The sequence below is a fragment of the Mchenga conophoros genome, linkage group LG1 (genome assembly GCF_057382185.1).
Source record: "Mchenga conophoros isolate Kocher_MC1m ecotype Shallow Benthic linkage group LG1, M_conophoros_male_GT1.1, whole genome shotgun sequence".
NCBI classification, from domain to species: Eukaryota; Metazoa; Chordata; class Actinopteri; order Cichliformes; family Cichlidae; genus Mchenga; species Mchenga conophoros.
This window is the reverse complement of record NC_140526.1, coordinates 20,622,709-20,647,566: the sequence shown is the minus strand read 5'-3', so window position 1 is coordinate 20,647,566 and position 24,858 is coordinate 20,622,709. Positions and strand designations below refer to the sequence as shown.

Below are 24,858 nucleotides of genomic sequence, written 5' to 3'. Positions count from 1 at the left end.
CTGCCATTAGGTTTATTTCAGGCTCCCTCACTCATAATGGCTCGGAATATAATAAGCATTCAAGCAACCAAGTAAAAGTCTTTGCAGGAAGTCAAGTGCCAAAAGAAAAGCTTAACTGATTCTGATGAACTGTTCATGTTGCACACTTTGCAATTTCTTTCTCTTCCCACCAGGTTGCCATTGACTTCACAGCCTCCAATGGAGACCCCAGGAACAGCTGCTCCTTGCACTACATCAACCCTTACCAGCCCAACGAGTACCTAAAGGCTCTGATAGCTGTGGGGGAGATCTGTCAAGACTATGACAGGTTTGTCAATCTTTTGTTTCTCAGAAAAGGCTTTTTGTGGCCTACAGGAACTGTCACTGTCTCCTGTTGTGAAGCAGAGCTGCAGAGTGCTCCTCACATGCCATTTCAGTGGAATCTCTGCCAGTGAAAGGAGCCACTCCATCTGATCCACAGCATTAGGACTGTAATGGAAACAGTGCAGTGTTGAAACAGAAGGGCAGAGAACCCTGCAGGTCATTATAGCTTTGCTCGCCAGTTTTTTGTGACACTATGGGAACCGAGCTATTGACCACCGGCTCCTTTCCCTCGCATTTATTCCTTCATTGAAATGAATTTGGCACTTTTAATTTTCTCTAACAGACGGGTTGCAGTTTTAAGAAAAAAGTCAGCGGTAACTTGCAGCTTAAACACCGTCGTTCACGATAGTAAATACATTTTAATCTTCTTATAGATGAGAAAACTGTTTGTACCTGGAAAAACTAGAGCAAGTAAATTTTTGCCTCTGCTGGGATTATTTATGCATGAGGCTAATCTGGGGCTTGAAGATGGGTCTTGGTGGCAGCAGTCAAGGACACTTATGCAGTTTTGTGGATGTACTCCTTTACGGTCATTTTACATCAGGCAATTTCAAAGTAAACATTAGTTTTCTTCCCTCTGCCTGTGTGCGAGATAGGTGACATTCTGACCTTTTTCACCCTGTCAGCCACCGGCATTTAAATCTTGCAGACATCAGATTTTGATGGACAGAGAGTAATTATCAAATATGGGGATTTCTTTCGAATCCATTCAGGCGTCGTAGATTGAAAAATAAATAAAATGAAGTGAGACTAAAGTGTTTGGGTTAGAGTTGAACCCGGGCCATTGGACTTAGCCTGAGCACCCTGTAAACTAAACTGGCACCCAGTTTAGGCACACTTGTTCTGGCAATGCGAATATCTAATTAGCCAATCACATGGTAGCACCTCATTCAAGTATATAGATGTGGTCAAGACAAGCTGCTGAAATTCTAACCAAACATTAAAATGGGGAAGTGGGAAGTGAGGAAGTGACTCTAAACCTGGCATGTTTGTTGCTGTTGAGTATTTAAGAAAATACTGATTTATTGGAATTTGAATGGTCCAAAATATCCAGTCAAGGGCAGTTCTCTGGGTGAAAATGCTTTATTGATGAATAGCCAGAGTGCTTCCAGCTGATAGGAATGCAACAGGAACCCTTCAAACAGGACACCAGGTACCACTCGTGTCTCAAAGAACAGGAAACTGAGGCTACAATTTGCACAAAATTGGATAATAGAAGACTGGAGAAATGTTGCCTGGTCTGACGAGTCTCTATTTTTAATGCAACATTCAGATGGCAGAGTCAGAATTTGATGTAAACAACATGAAAGCATGGACCCATCCTGCCTTGTGCCAACATTTCAAGCTCCTGGTGGGGGTGTAATGGTTTGGGGGATATTTTCTCAGCACACTTTGGGCCTCTTAGTCCCAACTGAGCACCACCCGAGTACTATAGCTGACCATGTCCATCCCTTTATGACCACAGTGTACCCATCTTCTGAGGATAAAACACAATGTCACAAAGCTCAGATTAGCTCAGACTGGTTTCTGGAACATGGCAGCAAGTTCACATTTTAAGATGTTATGGAACAGGAGATTGTCATCATGGATGTGCAGCCAAGAAAACTTTTATCAAAAAAACGAAAAACTAAAGACATCTCCGTGTGTACCTTCTGTTATTTCATTATTTTCTATACAGTGCTATGTTGTTCCTGCCATGTTGATCAAATCATAATCATTCTTATGTAACTTTCATTTCCTGCCGCGTAGCTGCTAAATATTTTTAGTCTTGCGTGTCACAGGTAGTAGCCTAACTCTACCTGCGAGTATGTGGCGCTTCTTGCTGTCGTGCTGTTTTACATGTCTGTCATAGTTTCTTTGCTCTCATAGGAAGCTGCATGTGGCTGCTTCTCCTGTGGATAGCTGACTGATACAGTTTCTTCTCAGCATCTGTTGCAGCGATTGGTCCTCCTTCTTAGCTCGCACAGGCTCATTACCCTGATACAGACGAACACATGCTGAGATAGGGGCTGACACCAGGATAGCAGGCACTTCAAAAAGAAGTGGGAGGCATTATGGCTGGAGAAATAACAGCATGGTGTAGAATCTGATGTAAAGACAGAGGTGGTGCAGCATGAAGCCTGTTTTCCTCTGAGGATTCCTCTTACTGTAAATACTGGCTGATGTACTGTAGTTATAATGTTTGACTTCAGTCACATGTATTTTTAATGATTGGCCAACAGAGCACAAATATTACAGTATCGATGTGTAAAAAAATATCTTTAGGATACTTGCAGGTATTTGCTAATTAATGAAAAATAATTTGTGATATTATCTGTTTTGGAGAAAGACCCTCTCATCTGTCAAAAGTAAGCCAGATGAGGATTAACACCCCAACTCCTGATTTATGCAGATCCTCCTATTGAATATCAGGAGCACTGTCTGGCTAATTATAGCATGCAAGCGATAGCGCCGGAGACACTGAAATCCTGCCTGTGAATTTTCAGTTCATCTTTGTGGCTTTATTGCATCCATGTTTACACTGATGCACACCAGCATCATACATGGAAACATGTCTCTGGGCCAACAGCGGCTGCAAGTGTAGGCAGCCCTTCCCTTGGAATTGTTATTGAGGTGTAAAATGTGGGCAAGCAAACCTTTTAGCCTTTAGTGAATATAGGTGATGTGGGATTTTAGAGTCCGTGCAGAGGAGTGCATTACAGAGCTGGAGTGACTAGCTTTTGTCTGTGTGGGTAGAGGCTCGTTTACCTTGCTGAGAGGGCTATTACACCGGGCACATCGCCCTGTGGCTCCTCACGTGTGCTGATGAAGAGGAGAAAACTGTGACCTCCGTGGACTTTGGGCAAAATTCATATGATGAAAATGACTTGTGGCCAGTCTCCTCTGTTCTCTCGTCTGGGCCGATCCTATGTCATATCATATTTAATAAGTTTCATGAAATGTATTTGCTGTGTTATCACAACAGTCCCGGGGCCAGGATAATCAGTTTTCTATGTAAACAATAACAGGAACAGAATACACGCCAAAGCAAAATTGGCTCAGCTTGAATAACTGCTTCCACATTAAAATATTTTCATTAAAGCTCTTTCTTTACACTGGCAAAGCTGGTAAAAACCAATACAAAACCCAAAACATTTTTTCTTTCCTATTATCTTGCATTGATACAGAATGCCTCGATGTGTTTGAAAGGTCAAAATCGTGGGAGTAAAGCCTGTATTCAGTTGGAAAGGAAGGCTGTTTTTTTTTCCTCGATGAAAATGGATTTAACTTCAGTTGAAAACATTTAATTGTTGAAGGGGATATTAGAGCTGCTTTCATACTGTGGTATCACTTGCCCAATCTATTGAACAGGAAGTCTATAAATGTCAGTGGAGCACTGTTACTGGAGTATTTTAGCGCATTAGCTGGAACACGTATTCAAAAATAAGAATACATTAATGTTACACGGGCACCTGTTTGCCTTGTGAGCCATAATCAGTGATGCCTTGAAACTACAAGCTGATAATTTATTATAGTCTCAGATTATGGCAAAGTCCTTAGATTGTAACAACAACAATAATGAGTACCTTGGAGATGCATAATACCCATTAACTATTTTATGTATATCATGCGTGGAACTGCCAGTTATCACACACCGCGTATTTCCTGTTGCCACTAGGCAGCGCCATAAGTGCAGCGTAATATAGGCACATAGATGTCTCCAGAGTCCCATCAAACGTCAAGTTTGGAAGAGACTGGACAATGTACAACTGAGTTTCTGGTGTTTCCTGTGGCGAATACATTTGGCGAGTCACAACCAGTGTTGGTCAAGTTACTTGAAAAAAGTAATCAGTAACTAATTACTGATTACTTCCCCAAAAAAGTAATCCCATTACTTTACTGATTACTTATTTTCAAAAGTAATTAATTACTTAGTTACTTAGTTACTTTTTAAAAACACGATTTACAACCTGAATAGGTAATAAAGCGATAGATCTTTCAGCCCAATTCTGCTTTTTCTGCATAATCCATCATACAAAATGTAATCAAATGGAAAAGTCTCTTTTTTTTAAAAACTTGTTTTATCAGTTTTAATCTTTTAACTTTATGCATCAAGTAAAAATTTTATTATATGCAACATTCTCTGACTGGAAGAAATTTGTTTAACATTTAAACCTATTTTCTGCACATTCCAGCACATAAAATAAAATATTTTTTGTGTTTACACTCACTCTTTCAAATAGATGCAAGTGAAACACAGCAGAAAATAAATAAAGTCAAAGACTAGCGGTCCTTTTGCTCTATTTTCACCTGTAAAGCAGGAGTGGGGTAGGCGGAGGTTTGCCCTGGTGCAGGTGTGCCGCAGCGGTCAGTGAAAGAATCTGCGCGTTTCTCGGTGAATTTCCCATTACATCGTAGCACACGCACGTACTTTACTCGTTACTTTAAAAAGTAATCAGATTACAGTAACGTGTTACAAGTAACGCGCTACTGCCCATCTCTGGTCACAACAGACATGACCTTTTACGAAAATTCAAAAGCTTTGCAATTTAATGTTACTAAGGTCTTTAGATTGGACTCACCAAAGATCATGTCTGAAAATATCTTTAGCAGGATTTTTTTAATGTAAAAGGCCTGAAAATGGCAAAATAAATAAATAAATAAATTGCACTGAAATTACACTTTAAATCCAAAATGGCTGAGTTCCTGTTGGATTTTGGTTATGGTTCCAAGAGATCTCAGGACACTGCACGAGGCTGCCAAATTTCAGACAGATAGATGAAATGCAGTGCAGGGGATGATTTTTTGAAATGTTGTAGGTGGTGCTGTGGAGCCGTTTTACCATATTCAGTGATCAGAGCCCCCCCCCCCCCCCCCCCCCCCAAAAAAAAAAAAACAAGAAAGCTGTCATTAGGCTTGAGAAGTGGGGCAAATTTCTTGACTTTTCAAGCTTGCCAAGCACTTCAACAACAATTTCCTCTTTCATGCAGAATAGGCATGGCACCATGGCATGCATCACCACATTGGTTTTAAGGTGAATGCAATCAGCCTGAGAGGAATAGTACAATCAAAATTTCATGGCAAATTATTGGAATTCACCAACATGCCCTTCAACAACAATCAAAAGCGCCACACTTTAATATAGGCAACATCTGAAGTTTAAACTGGCCAAAGAGGAAGTTGTTTGGACAAAGTCAAAAGTTCAAAAAAGTATAAGGCCTGGTGGACTTCCTGTTGGGTTTCCATGAGTGGACCCCACTCGTGTGTAACAAACTTCATTCAAGTAGCTCGAACTATGTCTTGGTAGTACTTCATTAAAGATGTGTTAGGTGGCGCTATAGAGCAAAACTATTTTGAAACCATAAAATATGTAACTTTTCACCAGACTTTACACATGTGCTAATTTTGAGTACTTTTAGGCTTCATTACTTCATAAATAATAACAAATGGCGCAAATACAATGGGGCCTTCCCACTGTTACTGCTCAGGCCCTTATAACCAGTCATTTCTGTGGTAGTAAAATAACAATCCTGGTACAGCTATTACTAATTGCAGTACAACTAAAACTTGTCAAGCCGAAGTTAGTTCTTTCAATAGTTATCAGGCAGTTAAGAGTTATTGCTCCCTCTGAAAGTGTGAAAATCATCTCTGTGCCAGTGTTTATGTAAGTCCACAAACACCAGAGTTAATCGAACACTTCTGATAGCTCTGAAAAGCTGCCTCAAAGCCACATTAGCCACTATAAGTGGATAAACAGCTCTCCAATCAACACTTGTCCATGCACCAAATAACACAACTTCCTAACACTGTGCAGTTTGCTGGCCACCCTCTGAGGCACCCACACCATGTCCTGAATAAATGAATAAAAGACATGATCTCAAAATGTTTGTTCAACCCCAAACCAAGAGCTGAAGATGTTGTTTGCGATTGCACGGAGCTGGGTTGGCTTGTCAGTGATGAAGGCATGAAATCGATAAATGTCCTGATAACAGAACAAAGCTGTCTGTAGGCAAAGAGTCCCTGATGTGACTGAAAACAAGTCGTGACAGCTCCAGTGCTTACTCTAAATGCCCAGAAATTCCCAAAATATTACTGTAAATACTTTTTGTTTGCCGGAATACATTAGATTACTTTACAGGCATTACTGTATGTATTTGTATACTGCATATACAGTAGTTTTTTTTTCAATAAAGCTAATGAACAGGATGCTCTAATGGGGTGTAACAGAAAGTGAGTGACCAAAACAATATCCTTCAGTTTCCATAATGCAACCCAAATGTGTCTTTTGCTCCTATCCCGCCTGGTTAAACCCATGGCTTTCAAAACAGATCAAATCAAAAGAGCAAAAATGGAAACAGGACAACGAGAACAAAGCTGAGCTGTAAGATATGTCATGAAGATATAAAAATCATGTCTTGTATTGTAGGTAGTGTGCATTTGTTGTGCATTTCATGTTTGAATGTCTGAGTGAATGCTAGAGGAAGATATTCCACACAGGTACTGTGTAACTGTGAGTAACTTTCCAGCATTGCTGTGCAGTGGAGTTACAGGCACTGAATCCCATTAGTGTGCTGCAAACACTTGCTGTCTACAGCTGAGAAGGTGTGGGGTTCAGGGTCAGGTTCAAGTTTACTTTAAAGCTGAACAGGACGTTGCTTTTTCATTTCATAAAGGATATCCATACTTAGAATTCAGACACGCAAATAAAATTGTAGTGGGCAAATATAATACACTTTATCTGGAGTGTACTATCTTGTTATTCATACAAACTGTGCACCCTGGCCTCTGACTGGAGGCAGCGAATCCAGCTTAACAGACTTTTGAAGTAATATCTTCCTATCTAAATGGTACAGTGAAAAATGAAGAGGCTAAAAATCGTTAGAAGCTCTGTGAACAGGTGCAAATGCTGTCTGCACTGACTGTGGGACAGATTTCAAATTGTAATTCAAGCTTTTAACACGTTCTAAAATGCAAACAAGCATGAGGTATGCCCTCAGAAATACAAACAGATGGATAAGCCATCAATATTTTCCAGATTGCAATCAAAAGGCAACCACAGCTTAAAATGCAGTTGCTTTAATTTGTAACTGATTAATTTGCTTATCGTTTCAGTGACAAGCGATTTTCAGCTTTGGGGTTCGGCGCCAGAATCCCTCCGAATTATGAGGTGAGTATTTTTTGTGTGCATCTCTGTTCTCCCTTTTTACTCCTCTGTTCTAAACACTGTGCTTCTTCCAGTGATAATGATGTGTGCTGTATAGAAGTGTGCTCTTACCGAAACCAGGTATTTTCCACTAATCTGGGATTTGACGTTACGTGAGCCAATTTTCATGACCTGTTCCAGGACACAATTTGTCATTCAAAATTTCACATTTAAAACTAATTACCGAGGGTATTTTTATTCATAAGCCCCTCGTCTTAAAATATCCACTTGTCTCGAGAAAATATCACGTTACAATGACACAGAAGCCCCAGAGTGTTGATCCTCAATTTACATAAGAATTCATGAGTGTGAGAGCATTTGTTTAAGCAAATTAGACTTTGGGAACCGAAAGCCCTCGGTGATTCTGAATAGAGCCCCTGGGAGATGTCTGTCATGTGAACAGTGAGCACACACACACACACACACACACACACACACACACACACACACACACACACACACGGACACACACGGACGAAACACCATCCTCACATAGTCTATCAGACCAGAAGGGCCTGTGTTTAATGTAAGATTGTAATGTGCTATTCTTCAGTAGGAAACACTCATAATTATCATTTCAATCATGCTCAGCTTTGCAGCTCAATAATGCAAACTATTAATTTCTGAATTTGCCATAGCAGTGATTTCCTCACAGGAGCCAATTTTATTTAAACCGTGTCCTGTTGATCTATTGTCGCTGGTGGCGCAGGTGATTCTAAATTAAGCTATTCGATAAATCATAAAGTGCATCTGTGGACTCATAGGTTAGGGACTGTACTAGGTGCCAGAAGTGCGAGGGCTCTTCTGACCGCGGTACCATTTATTATGCATTATGCATAAGTATTAAAGATGTTAATTTAATGCTAAAGATTTATCACATACAGTATGAGCTGTGGGAATTAATGAATAAAAAAAGAATAAATAATTTTTTCTAACACAGCACAAATAATACAAAACAAGTAACAAGTAGTTGAGTTGTATTATTTCTACACATTTCATTGCAAAATCTTTGACCTTTTTCATTTTACTATGAAGCCTTTCTTGGCTGTAACTGCTGATACTCGTGATTAAATGTGTGTTATTTAAATCTTAAATACAGAAGAAAAAAAACTTCCAAAGGTTTAGTCAATAATGAAATTAGGATTGTTTTTGCACGTACGTCTCCTTGGTTTGCCTTTCAAACAACCACGATCTTCATTTGCATCTGGTCTTGGGCCAGTTGTTTTCTTCCAAGTGACCTCTTATGTGCTTCCCAGGTGGCCGGAAAGTATCCTTGATTTTTAGCTTGATTGTGACTGCCATTAGAGCCACCTGCTGAATGCAAACTGCTCAGGAGTGAGTGTGGCACATATTCATGCAAATAATCTCCTGACCACAGAGGCACATTCACAACAACTAGTGCAGTATTTTATACGATCAAAGGAACAAAAAAAATGTTACGAACACTACAGTTTCTTTAAGATTGTAATATTAATGTCTGACTGTCATACAACGGTTGGAATAGCTCAAATGAAACTAATAATATTACCAGTGCCTAAAAATGCTTTGTTCCATCTAAGTGTCTCTGAAAGCTATATGTGAACCAGAGGCACAATCAGAAGCACACAAATGGACCATTTAAAAGGGAGACGGCTGTTAATAGCATTATTAGACATAATGTCATTAATGTTACACTTGGGTGTTGTACTGCTGCGTCATGTGAGAAAGTCTGTTGTTAAACACTCTACACTGTGACTCACTTCAGGCTGTAAATCACGTTATAGACGTGATTTACAAAAGTGACGTTAAAAAAAAGTAGCCAGCTGGAGAAGAGTCAGTTGTCACTGATCTGGCTGACAGTTGGTGCCTGTGGGAAAAAAAAAACAGTTTCTTGTGAGAGGATGGATTGAGAGGGGGATTTTATTTTTGCCAATTAAACAGCTTTGAGATAAACAAAATGTATCTGACATTTGGATTGCAGGGAAAAAAACATTTAAAAGAAGAGTGGGTGCAAAGCCTGTTTTAAAAAAAACAGATATTAAGCACGTAATACATGCTTTATGCTCATTACTGTATAGTGTGACGAATAATTGGTTCGGGATATGTATACAAATAGCATAGATAGACTGCACCATTATGGGACATACGCAAGCCTCGTTAAAAAAACAATACGTGTCAAATTTCGGCAATATTTGATGAACATTTTAATCACAACTCTTGATGTTGTTGTCTGTTTACCACCTGATCTGATCTAGTTTGCCTTTGACTAATCTTAGGAAATGCAGTATTTCCCCTTGATTAGTTAAAAAAACAAACCCAAAACCTAATCCTCTTGTTGGACAACCACGCGATGTGAGTCACTATTATATTTACCCTGTGTCTTATTATCCTGCTGTCTTGTGTTTACCTTATATGACTTTTCCATGTGTTTCCTGTTTTACTGTGTGCATTATGTTTTGTTTCACTTCCTGTGTCATTAGTTAGATTTAGTTCAGCCATGTACTCACCTGTTTCTTATCATCATCATTGTCGTCCCGGGTATTTAACTGCTTAGTTTCAATCAGTTCGTTATCTTGTAATTTTCTAAGCCAAATGTGTGTTTCCCAGTCCAGTCCAGTCCAGTCAGCCAGTTGGTCCATTTGAAAAACTGTAATTTTTACTGGAATAACATGAGCACACAGAAAACTTGTCTTCAGTTTTGGTCAACTGCTCTTTTTGATTCTATTTAGATCAAACGTTTGTATTCACCTAACATTTTTTAACAGAATTGCAGTAAAAAACAAAACATGGAAGTAAAAAAAGGTTCGATTTCTTCACCAAATCCTAAATTGGAAGCCTTTCACACTTTCTCCTCTCGTTCCCCACTCACAGGTGTCCCATGACTTTGCCATTAATTTCAACCCAGAGGATGATGAATGTGAAGGTAGGTTGAAGGGCTTTGTTTACCTCCACTGATAGTAGTAGAAACAGCATCTACACCACCGGTAAAATAACACAAACTAATTAGGTGCAACCATTTCTGTCTCTCTGTAATTTTGTACTTACTTAAAAGTTAGTGTTTTAATGTGATAATATTCATGGATTTCATAACTGATTGGTTGAAACCTAAAGTGTCCGTCTTCAAATTGTGAAAAACAACAACAAAAATAATTCAGGCCAAGTTTGTTAGTATTCAGCAAATGAGTCATCTGACTGTACACTTCAGCCTGGACTTGTTAACTGACAGGTGTAGGTACCTGTGATGATGTTTTCTTCAATCCGCTCTTGCTTTGATCAGAGATCCAAGGAGTGGTTGAGGCATACCAGAACTGCCTTCCTAAGATCCAGTTGTACGGCCCTACCAACGTTGCTCCGATCATTAACAGGCTAGCCAAGGTGGCGGCAGGTGACGGCAACATTAAAGATGCTTCTGTGAGTGCACATTTTTACTCTTTTTTTCTTTTTCCTCAGAAATATTTGGTTCTTTATTTTATACGGCCTTTTTGTTTTTCCCGGGGTTTCTTTTTGCCTCCCAGTGAAATTCCTCAAGACAGCATTGCTAATAGTAGTAATTTCCTTTGGTCCAAAAGAAGTAGGAGCCCATTATAAAACAAGTAGTACTTTTTAAATCATACAGAGCTGTATTGACAATATTTCATTCAACATATTTTGATATCATTTCCTTTTTTGTACAGCAGTTAAAGTGTGTCTAATAGAGTTACTTGCTGCTCATGTTTCCTAATGCTGAGAGTAAAGACTCAGGATTTTGATCCACCGCCTGCACAGACATTGTGTTCTGAACTATTACACATACTGTGATTGCACTGACCTTCATTATAATTTATTCCTAAATGTCAGTCTGCCTTTTGAACAGTAACAGCAAACAAACTTCGACTCATTGGACCAATCCGAAGTGTTTACAGTACATTGTTCCATGTTAATATCCTGGGTCCATGCTGCTCAAGTAATTACACACTTGAAATTAATTTTGCGCACACGGACACAGATGTGGTGTCTCTGCTTGTGATCTAGTTGTTCTTTATCTTATGCTCTTTTTTTTTTTATTATTTGTTTTGGACTCTGTTGTTTTCTATGTAACATTTTTGACTAACTGACACAAACACATAATCTTTTCTACTCAGCAGAGGCTGTAAAATGATCCAGAACAGCATGAAAGGCCTCCTTCAGATGACAGCGCACACTGAGCTTAGAACCACATGTTGCGGTTGAAATGGGTTAACGTTAGCATGGATTAATTCACAGTGAAAGGTTTTATCTTCTTCCAGCGATACCACATCCTGCTCATCCTCACGGATGGTGTAGTGACTGACATGGCAGACACACGTGAAGCCATTGTACGAGCCTCCTACCAGCCTCTCTCCATAATCATTGTTGGTGTGGGCAATGCCGACTTCACAGACATGCAAATTTTGGATGGAGACGATGGAGTCCTACGCTCACCGAAGGGCGAGCCGGTCCTCAGAGACATTGTGCAGTTTGTGCCCTTCAGAGACTTCAAAACGGTCAGTCCTTCTCTCCATCTCTCTGCTTTTGTTGACTTGTTCAGGATTCCTTTCAATCCTGCTCTGTGTGACTGCTTAGCATGGGATGCTCTCAAAAATAATAATTATTATAATTTTATTAAGCCCTTGTCATTTAAAAGAATAAACAGGCAGCTTTTGCTGGTTTTTCAACTGCTACAGATGGCCATCATGGACTGGAGGAAATCCAGAAATGTGCACACACGAGAACGGTTTCTTAATGTTGTTACATCCAATTAGTAATTTTTCCGATGTATAATTGCACCGTCTGTTATAGATCCTTGTTCATGTCTCCCTATTTTCTGAAAATATGCACAGAATACACGGAATAACGAGTTAATGCATAAACTAAATAAAATCTTTTCCTGACTCTGCATTCATCTGATAGTACACATCAGCCAATTCAGCCACAACCATCAAAACGCCATATCAGTGAACACATTTCAAAGTAATGTTGTTCATTGCTTTGCTGGAATTACAGAGATTCGGACAGTCAATGCAAGAAGACCTAAAGCTGTTCTGGCCACTTCTGATGAATCAGATTCATTTTAATTTACTTACTGCATATTAGGTTAGTGTTTCAGTCTGAAACTATCAGTTCATGCAAGTCACTTAAGTTGAAAATGAATTATAAGATATGTTGCCACATTTATGTTCCTGTAATGTATATGTATAACTTTATGCTACTGTGCAACTGTAGATTGCCCCTTAATAGTAAGAAAAACACGAATAAATCAGTGGCAATACAGTAAAACAAACACTGCAGGACTTATTATTTTGGTTTATGTAACTCCTGGGAGTGAGACAGAACAGACTTTGTACAGAGTAATGCACACAACAGGTGCCATCTAATAGAGGTCTTACTCTGACGTACTTTTAAAAATTTGTCTGAAACAAAGAACATCATTATTGCCACCAGAGGCTCTAGATGTAGATGAGAAACCTTATAACCTTTATGTTCCTTATCACAGATTAAAACAATATTTAACAATTGTCTTAACAACTCCAGCTGTTCTCTAACTTTGTTGCAGGCATCACCTGCCGCCCTGGCCAAATGTGTTCTGGCAGAGGTGCCCAGCCAAGTAGTAGAGTACTTCAGCCACAAGGCCATCTCTCCTATGAGTCCTATGAGGGACTTACCGACTCCCATCCTCAGCCCAGTTGCCACCACTCCAACAGAATAACTGCACACCCTGTTCCCGCGACCAAGCTTTGACCACAGCATCAGTCTGGCAAACTGAGAAGGATGCTTGTCTCACTTTGGACATAAACTGGAGAAAAAAACCTTCTAAATGTGTTGTCGCTCGTGTATTTCATTTTTCAAAACAAGCAAAGTGTTTACACAAGGACGGTACTACAGAGATTGTGGGTTATATTTCTGCGCTCAGTGCGGATTGAGCACTCGTCTCTGACTGTGCAAATCGACCATCCAGCTGTTTCAGCATCAGGAGTCCTGGAGGATTTTTTCCCCCCATGATTTTTATGCATGCAGACAAATCCCTTAGTGACGATCTACTGATCGCGGCAGGCTTAATATTCTTTGTTGCCCATGAAGTTCAGCTTTTTCCCCTTATACATACAGTGTGTTCAGATATTGTTTTGGAGAGGTACTATACCAGATGATTTCATCGCAATTTGATTGTTTTAACTTAAGTATGGACGTGTGGATGGTTTAAAATAGTTAATAACAAATAAACAATTTGCCCTGCAAATCAAAATCTGTCTGCAGAATTGGCCAAACAACCCATGACCTGACATTGGAATAAATGAAAACGGTTGCTAAGGCTTAAAAGCTTTTTTTTTTCTTCCAAAAGGCAGCAACCATAATCAACAAATCAAGAGCAGCCCTCATTGCAAATGCAAGAACTGGCACTACTACTTCTTGGCAAACAAAAACAATTAGTGCCATGTGTGATTGACAGTTGGACTGTACAGGTTGCCAAATGTATGTATCCTGTGTAAAATAAGCGTCTAAATAACAGCTCTGAACCATTTCCCAAGAAAACCTGATGAAAAAACAGCAGCAATGGAAATATCTTTGTTGAGCGCTCTCATGCCAGACTTGTTCATCTTGAACTTCTGTGAAACTGCAAGCGACATAATAACTTCAGCAATCTGCAATATTTGCTACAGCTTCAGCTCTTGGTGTGCTTTTTCAGTTGTAACAGGGAGCCGAAAAGACAGAGCAAGACAGGAACGGAAGATGTGTTTGGGTGGTTGTGTAGTAGCGAAAGGTTGTAAGGCGCTGCCTTTTCTGCGGGTATCCGTGAGCAAAGCTCGAGTAACATACTCTCAAAGAGCTAATCGATGACTGCGCCCTATTTTTGGTCTCTTGTCTAGTGGCTACGATGTAAGCTGTGAAAGTCATGCTTTTTGTCGGGTGAATCCTTTCCCTCTGAATTGTCCATCTTTGTTTGTTGTCATCTCTAAACCATGCAGGTTGTACTTTCTGCAGTGACTTCTTTTTATAGATATATTTCCGTTCCTTTTTTGTGCTGCCTTTTATATGAAATATAATTCTACTTGATGTTTGATGATAGATTTAATGGGTGAGAAAGACAAGAAATGAAAGCACAAGTGAACCATTAGCGCTGTTATGCACAACTTAATATATCCATTACATTTACATCACATAGATCAAAATCTAAAACAATAGTATGACTGGTCACCAAATTTCCATTTTCTTCAGCGTTTCATAATAATAAAAAAGAAAAATGTCGATCCATGATAAACTGTTCTTTATTTCACTTCCATCTAACTCTTGCCTGAAGGTTTCCCGTTTACTGGATGGAGACCTTTGATTTTGCTGTTCTATTGAGCTTCACAATGTTCAGTATATAAAATACGTAACCTTCATTTTTATTTATCCTGCCTGAGCTTTGTCAGATTGTCTTCATATTGTTCAGAGTGTAGCCCGTAACCCGTGTCAGTCAGAAAAAGCTGTCATGTTTTACCCTTATTACTAATGCTACAGTGCTTAAAGCACAGTCTCTAAACTGAAACGCTTTGCAGCAGAAAAACAAGTTGCTGTTTTTAAAAAAAATATATATATTATTATTGTTCTGTGAATACCTGTGTGGATATTGCAATCTAAAGAAGAAAAGAGAGACTGTGTGTTTAAGCTACCGGCAATTATTTTTCAACGAGTGTGCAAAAAGTCAACAGCACCAGATAGTCCTTCAAAAGGCGTCCTCTTGGCATTTAATTAATTTTCAAGTGTACAAATAACCTTGACAACAAAAACTTTTGCCTAATCAAGTAACTATTTCCAAGAATGCAGATTTCACCTCAGCATTACATTTTTACTGATCAACACTCATTCAAAAGATTTTTACGTTTTGAATGAAATCTCTCCCTGGACTAAAGAAATCCTATATTTTTCTTAGTATTGTGTTCTCCTTTGGTATTCAGTTGCATATGCAAGGTTTGCTTTAATGACAGTGTTAATAATTACAAGTTTAAGCCCCACAGAAAGTGTTAAATTCCTCATTAATCATCTGATGACCATTGCTTAAAAACGTGATCATACAGTAGTGAGTTTCAGTAATAATAAATAACATGAGCGCTCCACGACTGTCAAGCTGGATAATGTGCAAATTATACTCTAACACGGTTTGGCTCTTCTTTATTTGACCCTGTACTTCGTATATTTATCTACAATGGTGCATTTGCACTGTGAATGATTCTGAATGGTGACAAATGCACTTGGAAAGAAACCACTCTGTCACTGCCAATAAATGTACAGGAAGCAAATTAAGTCTTTACAGCTACTCCATCATGCACATATCCACTCCAAACTACAAATACTAGTCAGACTTTGATTTGTCCTCTAGAGTTTAACCACCCTTCCCCAGACACAGATTATTGACTTCCCATGAAAGCACCTAAACACAGCTACCTCTGCTGTCAGCTGCTTTTTGAACTTTGATGATCAGCTATTGAGGATTCTTCTGTCACTGTGGATCACAGGATGAGACCTATTGATTCAGCAGGCCTTGATTCAGAGCCGTACTCGGTTACTCGAATGTAAATAATCCTGGAGGGAATTGCGTCTCACAGCTGAAGCGTAGAGCCATGTTACTAGTTTACAGCGGGGTAGGAATAAATGCAAAAATGAGGAAATTCTCGGCTGGAATAATCAGCATCTGAAGATTTTGGCTGGTTATTCAGAAGTTTTGACTTTCCTGCATGATGAATAATTGTTTTGCTGTTCATGCATCTTAATACAGTCCTTATTATTCTCCTGTGAACGATTTACAGCACAGAAAATGTTGCCATTCTTGGATAATTACTGTAACAAAAAGCATTTTTTAAGAGATTTTGTCAATGAAGCAAGCTTTGTACTTTATCATAATCCTTTAGCTGCCACTTATTCTAATGAAATATGGCAGGAAGTGCAGATATCAACTAGTATTTCTGTTCCTTGAGGGCAAACCAGCTCCCTTATTAATAACTAGAAGACATCCATGTTCATTCTGTGATTTGTGCCTTAACGTGGCAATACGCTTTTTGTCCCCTGTAACTTACAGTATCTCACTCTACGCAACTCTGCCTCAGGTTATGAGCTGCTCCGGCTCAAATGGTTCATTCCCTTATACCTTTAACATTTGCATGGGATGGGATTTTAAAAATGATCAGTAATTAACCACAGAATTCAGGCTAAACGTTATCCCTTATAAGCAACTTTAGTTTGCTTTTATCATCAACAATGCTTCATGGCTTATCTAAATTACAAGGGGTGTTTGATGGTTGTACAGCAGTGATGGATGGGTCTTCTATGCTTCACCAGATTTTCCGCAAACAAATCTTCGAAATCTTTACTCAAATCAATTAAAGATCCTATTCTGTTTCCATTTCCTTTTAACTACAATGATTCAAATATGGAATGCTGAAATAATAATTGTGCGCTTGTTTGCAAGAACTGCCCTGAACCCAGGCATCATCAAGGCTCAACAAACTTAATTCGATTTTTTTTTTTTAAATAAAATAAACGGCATTCTTATTCTAATGAGAATTTATCTACTGCACCATAATGGTGGAATCAAGAGTTAACTAAAGCAGTAAGACCGCAGTGCATGTACCCATCTTGCTCTGCAGATTGGAAAAAAAAAAAGCTGTGAGGAATTCACTGAGCTACTTATTCTCCCTTATCTATTCTTGCACTATTGTCAGACAAAATTAACAAGTCATAGGTTTTACACCTCCTCGTTGTATCGGAAATTTCCCATGCACTCTCTCTCTTTCTCTCTATCTTTCCCCTGCTCAGCAGAGTAGGGTTTACAGTCCATAACTGTAATATGAACCTGGTGTAACTGCCGGCCCCGTGGCCAACAAGGATCCCATGCATCATTAGTAAATATTTGATTTCTTTAAAGGGAAAAAAGGGATTTATTGCATGCATACTTTTATTGTTACGCTGTGCTGTACAGTCATTCCTTTGGATTTTATGATATGCTAATATGCAAGCCTGCATTTGCACAAACCTCTGTTCCTGTAGTTTATGCTCTTTGTCTTGCAGTTAGGTAAATAAATCTCATCATTTAAGTGAAAATGTCTCTGGGGTTTATTGTAATTAAATAAACGATTAATTACTGAATGATTCAAATCTCGAATCAGCATTAATCTGTTTCTTTTGTCATCTAGCTTCTTCTGATCCTACTCATATATTCCAGTGATCATCTCACAAAACATTTCCTCGCCTCACGCTGCCACACAAGCAGGATGAAAAGAAAAAGCGATACTGATGTGCTTGGTAAAAAGTAGGTTAGGCTATCAGCTACACATTTGCTTTGTGTGGTTTGCCGATGCTGTGAGTACCTTGCATGGAAAGAGGGACTAAGCCTACTCTTTAATTCCATCAGACAGCTCCTTTCATTTAACGGCTATTGTTGAGAGCACTGAATAACGGTTGTTTCCATGGTGACACCTACTTGTGGGGAGACGTAGACCTTCATTTTTGTCAGATTCAGGGACAAAGATGCAGGATGTGGCGAGGACTCTGGCAGGAGGTCATCTGCACATGTTTTATGAACGAAGGAGGGGTTTGATTGTGATGAAAACTGTTTTTATCAAGGCCACTAAATGTCCAGGATGGCTTTGAGCCTCAGGTGGGCTCTGAGTCCAGTATAGACGGCTTTTCCTTCTCTCGCTGTCGGGCTCTCTTCTGCAGCCCTTTTTGTGCCTGGTTGACTGATTTATGGCCACAATTAAAGAACACTCACCATCGCTTAACATTCACTGGCAATAAAATCAACAACAGGCTTGCACCCTGGGACAAGGTGCTGTTGTTTAGTGAAAGCAGCTCATTGCCTCCATGTTATCACATTACTTTTAATGCCTTTAAACTCAGCTGGGCTTCCCTCGCCCTGGTATTACTTGGAGGTCTATCTGGAGGTGCTGCAAAAGAAGTAAGGACAGGAGGAGGACTCATTGGTTGGTTTTATTCTCAGTGGCTGGTTGCCTATAATGAGGAAATGACTAATAAGTGATGGAGAATGGGAAATCTCTGTAGTAATTAGCTACTCCCCCTTCCCCGAGGGAACAGTACACACCTTTGAAATGCTTCCAGTAAGCTTACCCAGTGTTATCGCTCACATGCCCGTTATTCTCCTGTTACTTTGTGCACATACATGTATGTTTACGCATAGACATAGACACAAGTTAAAGAATAAAGCTGTTAATAATGCTTTTGTGAGGAGCACCTGTGCAAATTACAAAAAGGAAAAGCAATTCCTACGATTACATTATATTATCGTCAAATGATGCCGTGTTCTCGGGCACCAGCAGCTTTCTCAGCACCCTTGGTCGATCATGCATGCAGAGAGCCTGATTGAAGCGAGTCTCTTCAAACATGTCAATAGATGAGTCATCTGGAATCAGGATTCAAGCATCCTGATAAGGAAGAAGAAAAGACACAGCGCCACAGAGGAGAATGAAGTTTGGATTCCGAGTTCAATTAAATTCACTTTGAGAAAATGTTGTGCAGTCAAGCAATGTCATCCCGTGGTCCTGAATCGTGCCTCATTTGTTATCGCACTCTCCCGCACCCTTGTGCCGTCCACTGACATTCTCTCTTTTCATTTCAATTTTCACATTTATTTTGCAATTCAAGAGCCATTGTTACTGCTTGGGAGAAAACAAAAAACGTTCAGCATTCAGAAACTATCAGCATTCAGTGTAAGTTTTCCCATAACACAAACACTTAATGTGAAACCCCTCATCATAATACTGTGAGACCTTAGGAGGCTGCGTGCTTGAGATAAATGCTAATGCAAGGATGACAATACAGTCATGGTGACAATGCTAATATACTTTTAGCAAGAAATGTTTACTAGGTTCATCCTCTTTGTTTGCATTTTCATACTAAATATGCAAATTAAACAAAAAGATGCAGGTGAATTGGATGGGTAGGTCATTAATTTCGCAGGTGTGTTTGTAATAAATCAAATGAGAAAACTGCAATGATGACAATTGCGGGAGATTTAAAGTTAAGGGATCACTAAAGTTATTACACTTTCATCTATCCAGTCGACCCTTATTCAATCTGAAGAAATCATGTGTGGACAGTCCTTTTTTGTTCAGTGACATCTGTCAACACAAAAAGAAAGGAGATAAAGCACAAAGAGAAGAGGCATTATCACAGCTGGTTAAATAAAAATCACGGAAAACTTTCCGTTTACTCAACATGGTCAGTTAGACAAGATAATTAAAATGCAAATTAATATGAGTAACCATAACAAATTGCAAATAAAATAAATATTCCACCCATCCACTTTTTTTGTTTCTGCTTATCCGTTGCTGGAGCCTATCCCAACCGAGAGCCTGGGTACACCGTGGACAGGTCGCCAGCGCTCATTTTTACACCCATGTCCAATTTAGAATCACCAATGAACCCAACAGGCTGTCTTTGTACTGTGCGGAAGAAGTAACTATTCGACTGATAAAAGAGGTAATTAAAATGTGAAATAAAATACAGTGGCGTGAAACTAGTAGAGGTGCCCTGATTTAAAAAACAAAAACTTAAAAGAAAATCACATTTGTAAAAGGTTTGAGTGTATTGGGTTTTGTATTTTTCCTACTGGAGTCGGGAGAAACGAAATTAAAAGCAGCCTCTTCATGTTCAGAGCTAAGAAGAATCTGAAAGGTGACGTTTTAATTTTCCAGTAGGGACTGGTGCCAGTGACTCTCACATCTCTCTTTAAGCGAAGCCCACCTAATGTAATTATATGTAATGAGATGATATGTACTGTAGGCATTGTCAGGTGTAAGACACATAAGATGTTAAGAGGATACATGCCTATAAATCATCTCCGTCTAGGCAAAATGCCCCAAGAAGGAAGCTCATTATACAAAAGTACAGTGTCTCCGTGCCACAGCCCTAGATCCATCTACACCTCTGACACCAACAGATATAGTCGTATAAATTAGACTCCCTCATAAAATCACAACTTTAACTCTTCTTTCCCACCGGCATAGCGTCTCCCTTCCCTCTCACTTCCATCCTTTCAGCTTTACTAAAACGATGTGAGAATCCTACCTGCAATGGAGTCACACAACCGTGGCGTTATCAATACAGAGATCTAGATGAGTTAGAGTGGGAGAGCCTTCTTCCAGTCTGTCAAGATTTTTTATTTTTTCACCTATGCCACCCTTTTTTATTTCTCGAGTAGCGTGAGCAGACGTGATCCTGGATCACTGGCTGCTTCATTTTTGTTAAAAGTAAAAAAAAAAAAAAAAAAAGGAAAAATACTGTAATTAAAGGAGCAAAAGAAAATACTGTCCTGATTCTTCTGCAAAGGAGGTTTTGTCTTTGGTAGATTCTGTCTGTAAGCATGACAGCTTAACATGTTTTGAATGAGTCCTGATAAAACTTGTAGGGGTGTAGATCAGGGGTCATGTTAACAATCCATTAAAATTTGGCTACCGTGGTCTTCATGTTCAACTTAATGATTTATTGAATAAAAATGTATTCTTACAAATGTATAGTGTTTATTGTCAACATATAAAAAGTTGACGCAGTTGACGTCTAACCTTTCCTTCAAGGTCAATAAATTGATTTTAAGGTCAACAGTGACTTTTTAATGATATAATTAGAATACATGTACTATAATCCTGAATAATTATTATTTCTTATATATATTATCTCGGGGTCTTGTTCGCGAATGATGGGAGAAGGGAGCCGGAGATCGACAGACGGATTGGGGCTGCAGCTGCAGTAATGCGGACGCTGCACCGGTCCGTCGTGGTGAAGAGGGAGCTGAGTGTAAAAGCGAAGCTCTCGATTTACCGGTCGATCTACGTCCCTACCCTCACCTATGGCCACGAGCTGTGGGTAGTGACCGAAAGAACGAGATCGCGGATACAAGCGGCAGAAATGAGCTTCCTCCGAAGGGTGGCTGGCCTCTCCCTTAGAGATAGGGTGAGAAGTTCAGCCATCTGGGAGGGGCTCAGAGTAGAGCAGCTGCTGCTCCACATCGAAAGGAGCCAGCTGAGGTGGTTCGGGCATCTGACAAGGATGCCCCCTGGGCGCCTCCTGGGTGAGGTGTTCCAGGCATGTCCCACCGGGAGGAGGCCCCGGGGCAGACCCAGGACACGCTGGAGAGATTATATCTCTCGGCTGGCCTGGGAACGCCTTGGTATTCCCCCGGATAAGCTGGAGGAGGTGGCTGGGGAGAGGGAGGTCTGGGCCTCTTTGCTTAGGCTGCTGCCCCCGCGACCCGGCCTCGGATAAAGCGGATGAAGATGGATGGATGGATGGATATATATATTATGAGTTGTGCTTTGCTTTTGTTTTCACTGGACCACACGCCTTTTAAAAGTATGTTTAAAAAGAACAAAGAAGACATACAAGGTATAATACTGTTCTCTTAAAAGTATATACTGCATAGAGACAGAGCTGCCTTGGTGGAGGTTTTCTTGTTTGACTTTGGACTTATACTGAATTTTATCAGGACCTGTTGCAGTCAGTTTTTGTGTTTACTCATCCACCAGACACAATGTTAACGCTCACCTGGGAATGTGCACACTATGCTCTCACAAGGCATAAAAAGCACTGGGTCACTTTTTCTGACTCTTTTCATAATAAGACGACAGACATGCTGGAATACTGCTTCACAATTTCATTGGGCAAAGGTTACTTTGGGTTTTTGCTAGATTATGTAACTGAGGAACCTGAAGGGTGAAAAGTAATCTATAGAGGAGCTGCAAATATTCTGCTGGGCTGGGATGATTGGCAGTTACGTGCTAATCGGGTTAAATAGAGCGGTGTACACATGCTCGTGCTAATTGTTGGAATCAGCAGAAGAGCTGTACAAATGCAGAAATGTTATGATGTTGACTTTATAATAAAAGGAATGGAAAGGTGAGCCGATGATGCTGTTCAACACATTATCAAACAGTTCAAGTTACACTCCAGTGCACATCCACTGGCCACTTTATTAGGCATACCTGTTGTCAGAAGTATTTAATCAGCCAATCACATTTTAGCAACTCAGTCCATTTAGGCATGTGGACATGGTCAAGGCATGGCTATTAGCGCCAGATAGACTGGTATGAGTATATCAAAAACTGCTGATCTACTGGGATTTTTCCACATAACTGTCTCTAGGTTTTGCAGAGCATGGTGTCAAAGCAAAAAATATCCAGTCAGTGGAATTTGTCTGTGTAAAAATGCTTTGTGTATCCCGAAGGAAAATGGTCAGACTGCTCTGAGCTCATAGAAAGGCAACATTAACTCAAATAACAGGTGGTTGCAATCAAGGTATGCAGAAGAGCATCTCTCGATGTACAACATCTTGAACCTTGAACTAGATTGGGCTATAGCAGTAGACCACACAAGGAAGACACAACTGTCAACTATGAGCTACAGCTGGTGAAATAGGTGAAACTAACAAAAGAATATAAAACAAAAAACAAAATAATATATAAAACAAATAAAACTAAGCTCTTTAGTACCACCTGAGCATTGTTCAAATTGTACAACCCACATCAGCTGAACATTTCCACTGTGCACCCATCTTCTGATAGCTGTTTCTAGCAGGCAACATGTCAGAAAGCTCAAACTGGTTTCTTGGACATGACAATGTATCTGCAGCAGCTGTGCGATACTATTGTGTCAGTGAACCCCTACTATTAAGAATCAAGGCAGTTCCAAAGTCAATTGAGGATCCAACCTGTTACTGGCAAAACGTAACTAATCTCCAGTTAATCTTATGTCGAACATAACTGATTTCTATTGTGCTATACTTTTAGCTTAGTTTCTCCCATCAAAACACTGTATTATATTCTACTGTTTTGGGCATTTTTTGTATATCAATTCATCTGACAGAAAGTGTAATGTTCATGTTAAAAAAAGAGAATCCCCCTTTCTCACTTTTGCGCATTGGCATTTAAAAGTCAAGAAAAGAGCAAGAAATGCCAGTATCACTGATAACACTCTCAATCCTCACTGAAGCACACTGCAGGCAAAAGAGAGTAAAGCACATCACAAATGAGCTTTACACACACACACACACACACACAGACACACACATATGGTAGTTCGATGGTAGGGAACAAACTACCAGAAGGCAACGTTGCAGACATAGAGGGCAGTTACAAGTACCTGGGGATCCCACAGGCAAATGGGAACCATGAGGAGGTCGCTAGAAAAGCTGCAACCACCAAGTACCTGCAGAGGGTCAGGCAAGTCCTAACAAGTCAGCTGAACGGTAAGAACAAGATCTGGGCTATCAACACCTACGCCCTGCCTGTGATCAGGTACCTTGCTGGGATAATAAGTTGGAAAGCAGGAGATAGAAGCCACTGACATCAAGACCAGGAAACTCCTAACCCTGCATGGAGGGTTCCACCCCAGGTCCAGCACCCTGAGGCTGTACGCTAAGGGGGGGGGGGGCAATGAGTGTCAGCAAACATCCATCACATCACAAATGTGCCGAATACGGCCTGGAAGTCCTGAGGTCAAAATGGGAGATGCACCCAAGGGTGGTGGAGAATGACCGAGCTAAGATCCTGTGGGACTTCCAGATACAGACGGACAAAATGGTGGTGGCTAACCAACCGGACATAGTGGTGGTAGACAAACAGAAGAAGACGGCCGTAGTGATCGATGTAGCGGTTCCAAATGGCAGCAACATCAAGAAGAAAGAACATGAGAAACTTGAGAAATACCAAGGGCTCAGAGAAGAGCTCGAGAAAATGTGGAGGGTGAAGGTAACGTTGGTCCCCGTGGTAATCTGAGCACTAGGTGCGGTGACTCCCAAACTAGGCGAGTGGCTCCAGGAGATCCCAGGAACAACATCCAAGATCTCTGTATCTGGAAGTCCCACAGGATCTTAGCTCGGTCATTCTCCACCACCCTTGGGGGCGTCTCCCATTTTGACCTCGGGACTTCCAGGTTATACTTTGCACAGATGTTCCTGTATACTATGCCGGCCACTTGGTTATATACAAAGACCAGGGTGCATCTGTGGTTCACCATAAACCTGCAACAGACAACCTTGAACATGCATTTTTTTATGTAGCAATTATTTGATATTTCATACACATTTCTTTCCAACACAAGGTCTAAGATGGAAAAAGCTTATCATGTAAAAAGATTGATTTCTTTGTCAGGTTATGTGATTCAAGTTCTTTTTTCTCTTGATGAGCTGTATTGACCAGAAAATTACACTGCAAATCAAGTTCTTCCACATTTATTGATCTCAGCGTGTATTTACAAGAGTGAACGCTATTCCTACTCATGAGGAGAATCCGAAAACAGCACCAAGGTGTGTTTAAATTGGGTTTGTGAAGAGGCTGCATTGATTGGTGATG

At 40.0% G+C, this 24,858-nt stretch overlaps 1 protein-coding gene across 4 annotated transcripts in view; it reads left to right on the top strand.

The window, feature by feature from the left end:
* Positions 1 to 17,596, top strand: part of cpne7 (copine VII) — a 36,481-nt gene extending 18,885 nt beyond the window's left edge. For all 4 annotated transcript variants that reach the window (XM_085269755.1, XM_085269743.1, XM_085269754.1 and 1 more), the window contains 6 exons: positions 174 to 307; positions 7,456 to 7,510; positions 10,397 to 10,448; positions 10,803 to 10,936; positions 11,791 to 12,027; positions 13,077 to 17,596. In XM_085269755.1, the coding sequence (XP_085125881.1) occupies positions 174 to 307; positions 7,456 to 7,510; positions 10,397 to 10,448; positions 10,803 to 10,936; positions 11,791 to 12,027; positions 13,077 to 13,229 (765 nt within the window). In that variant the 3' untranslated portion in view covers positions 13,230 to 17,596. The remainder of the gene's footprint in view (positions 1 to 173; positions 308 to 7,455; positions 7,511 to 10,396; positions 10,449 to 10,802; positions 10,937 to 11,790; positions 12,028 to 13,076) is intronic.
* Positions 17,597 to 24,858: the final 7,262 nt, after the last annotated feature.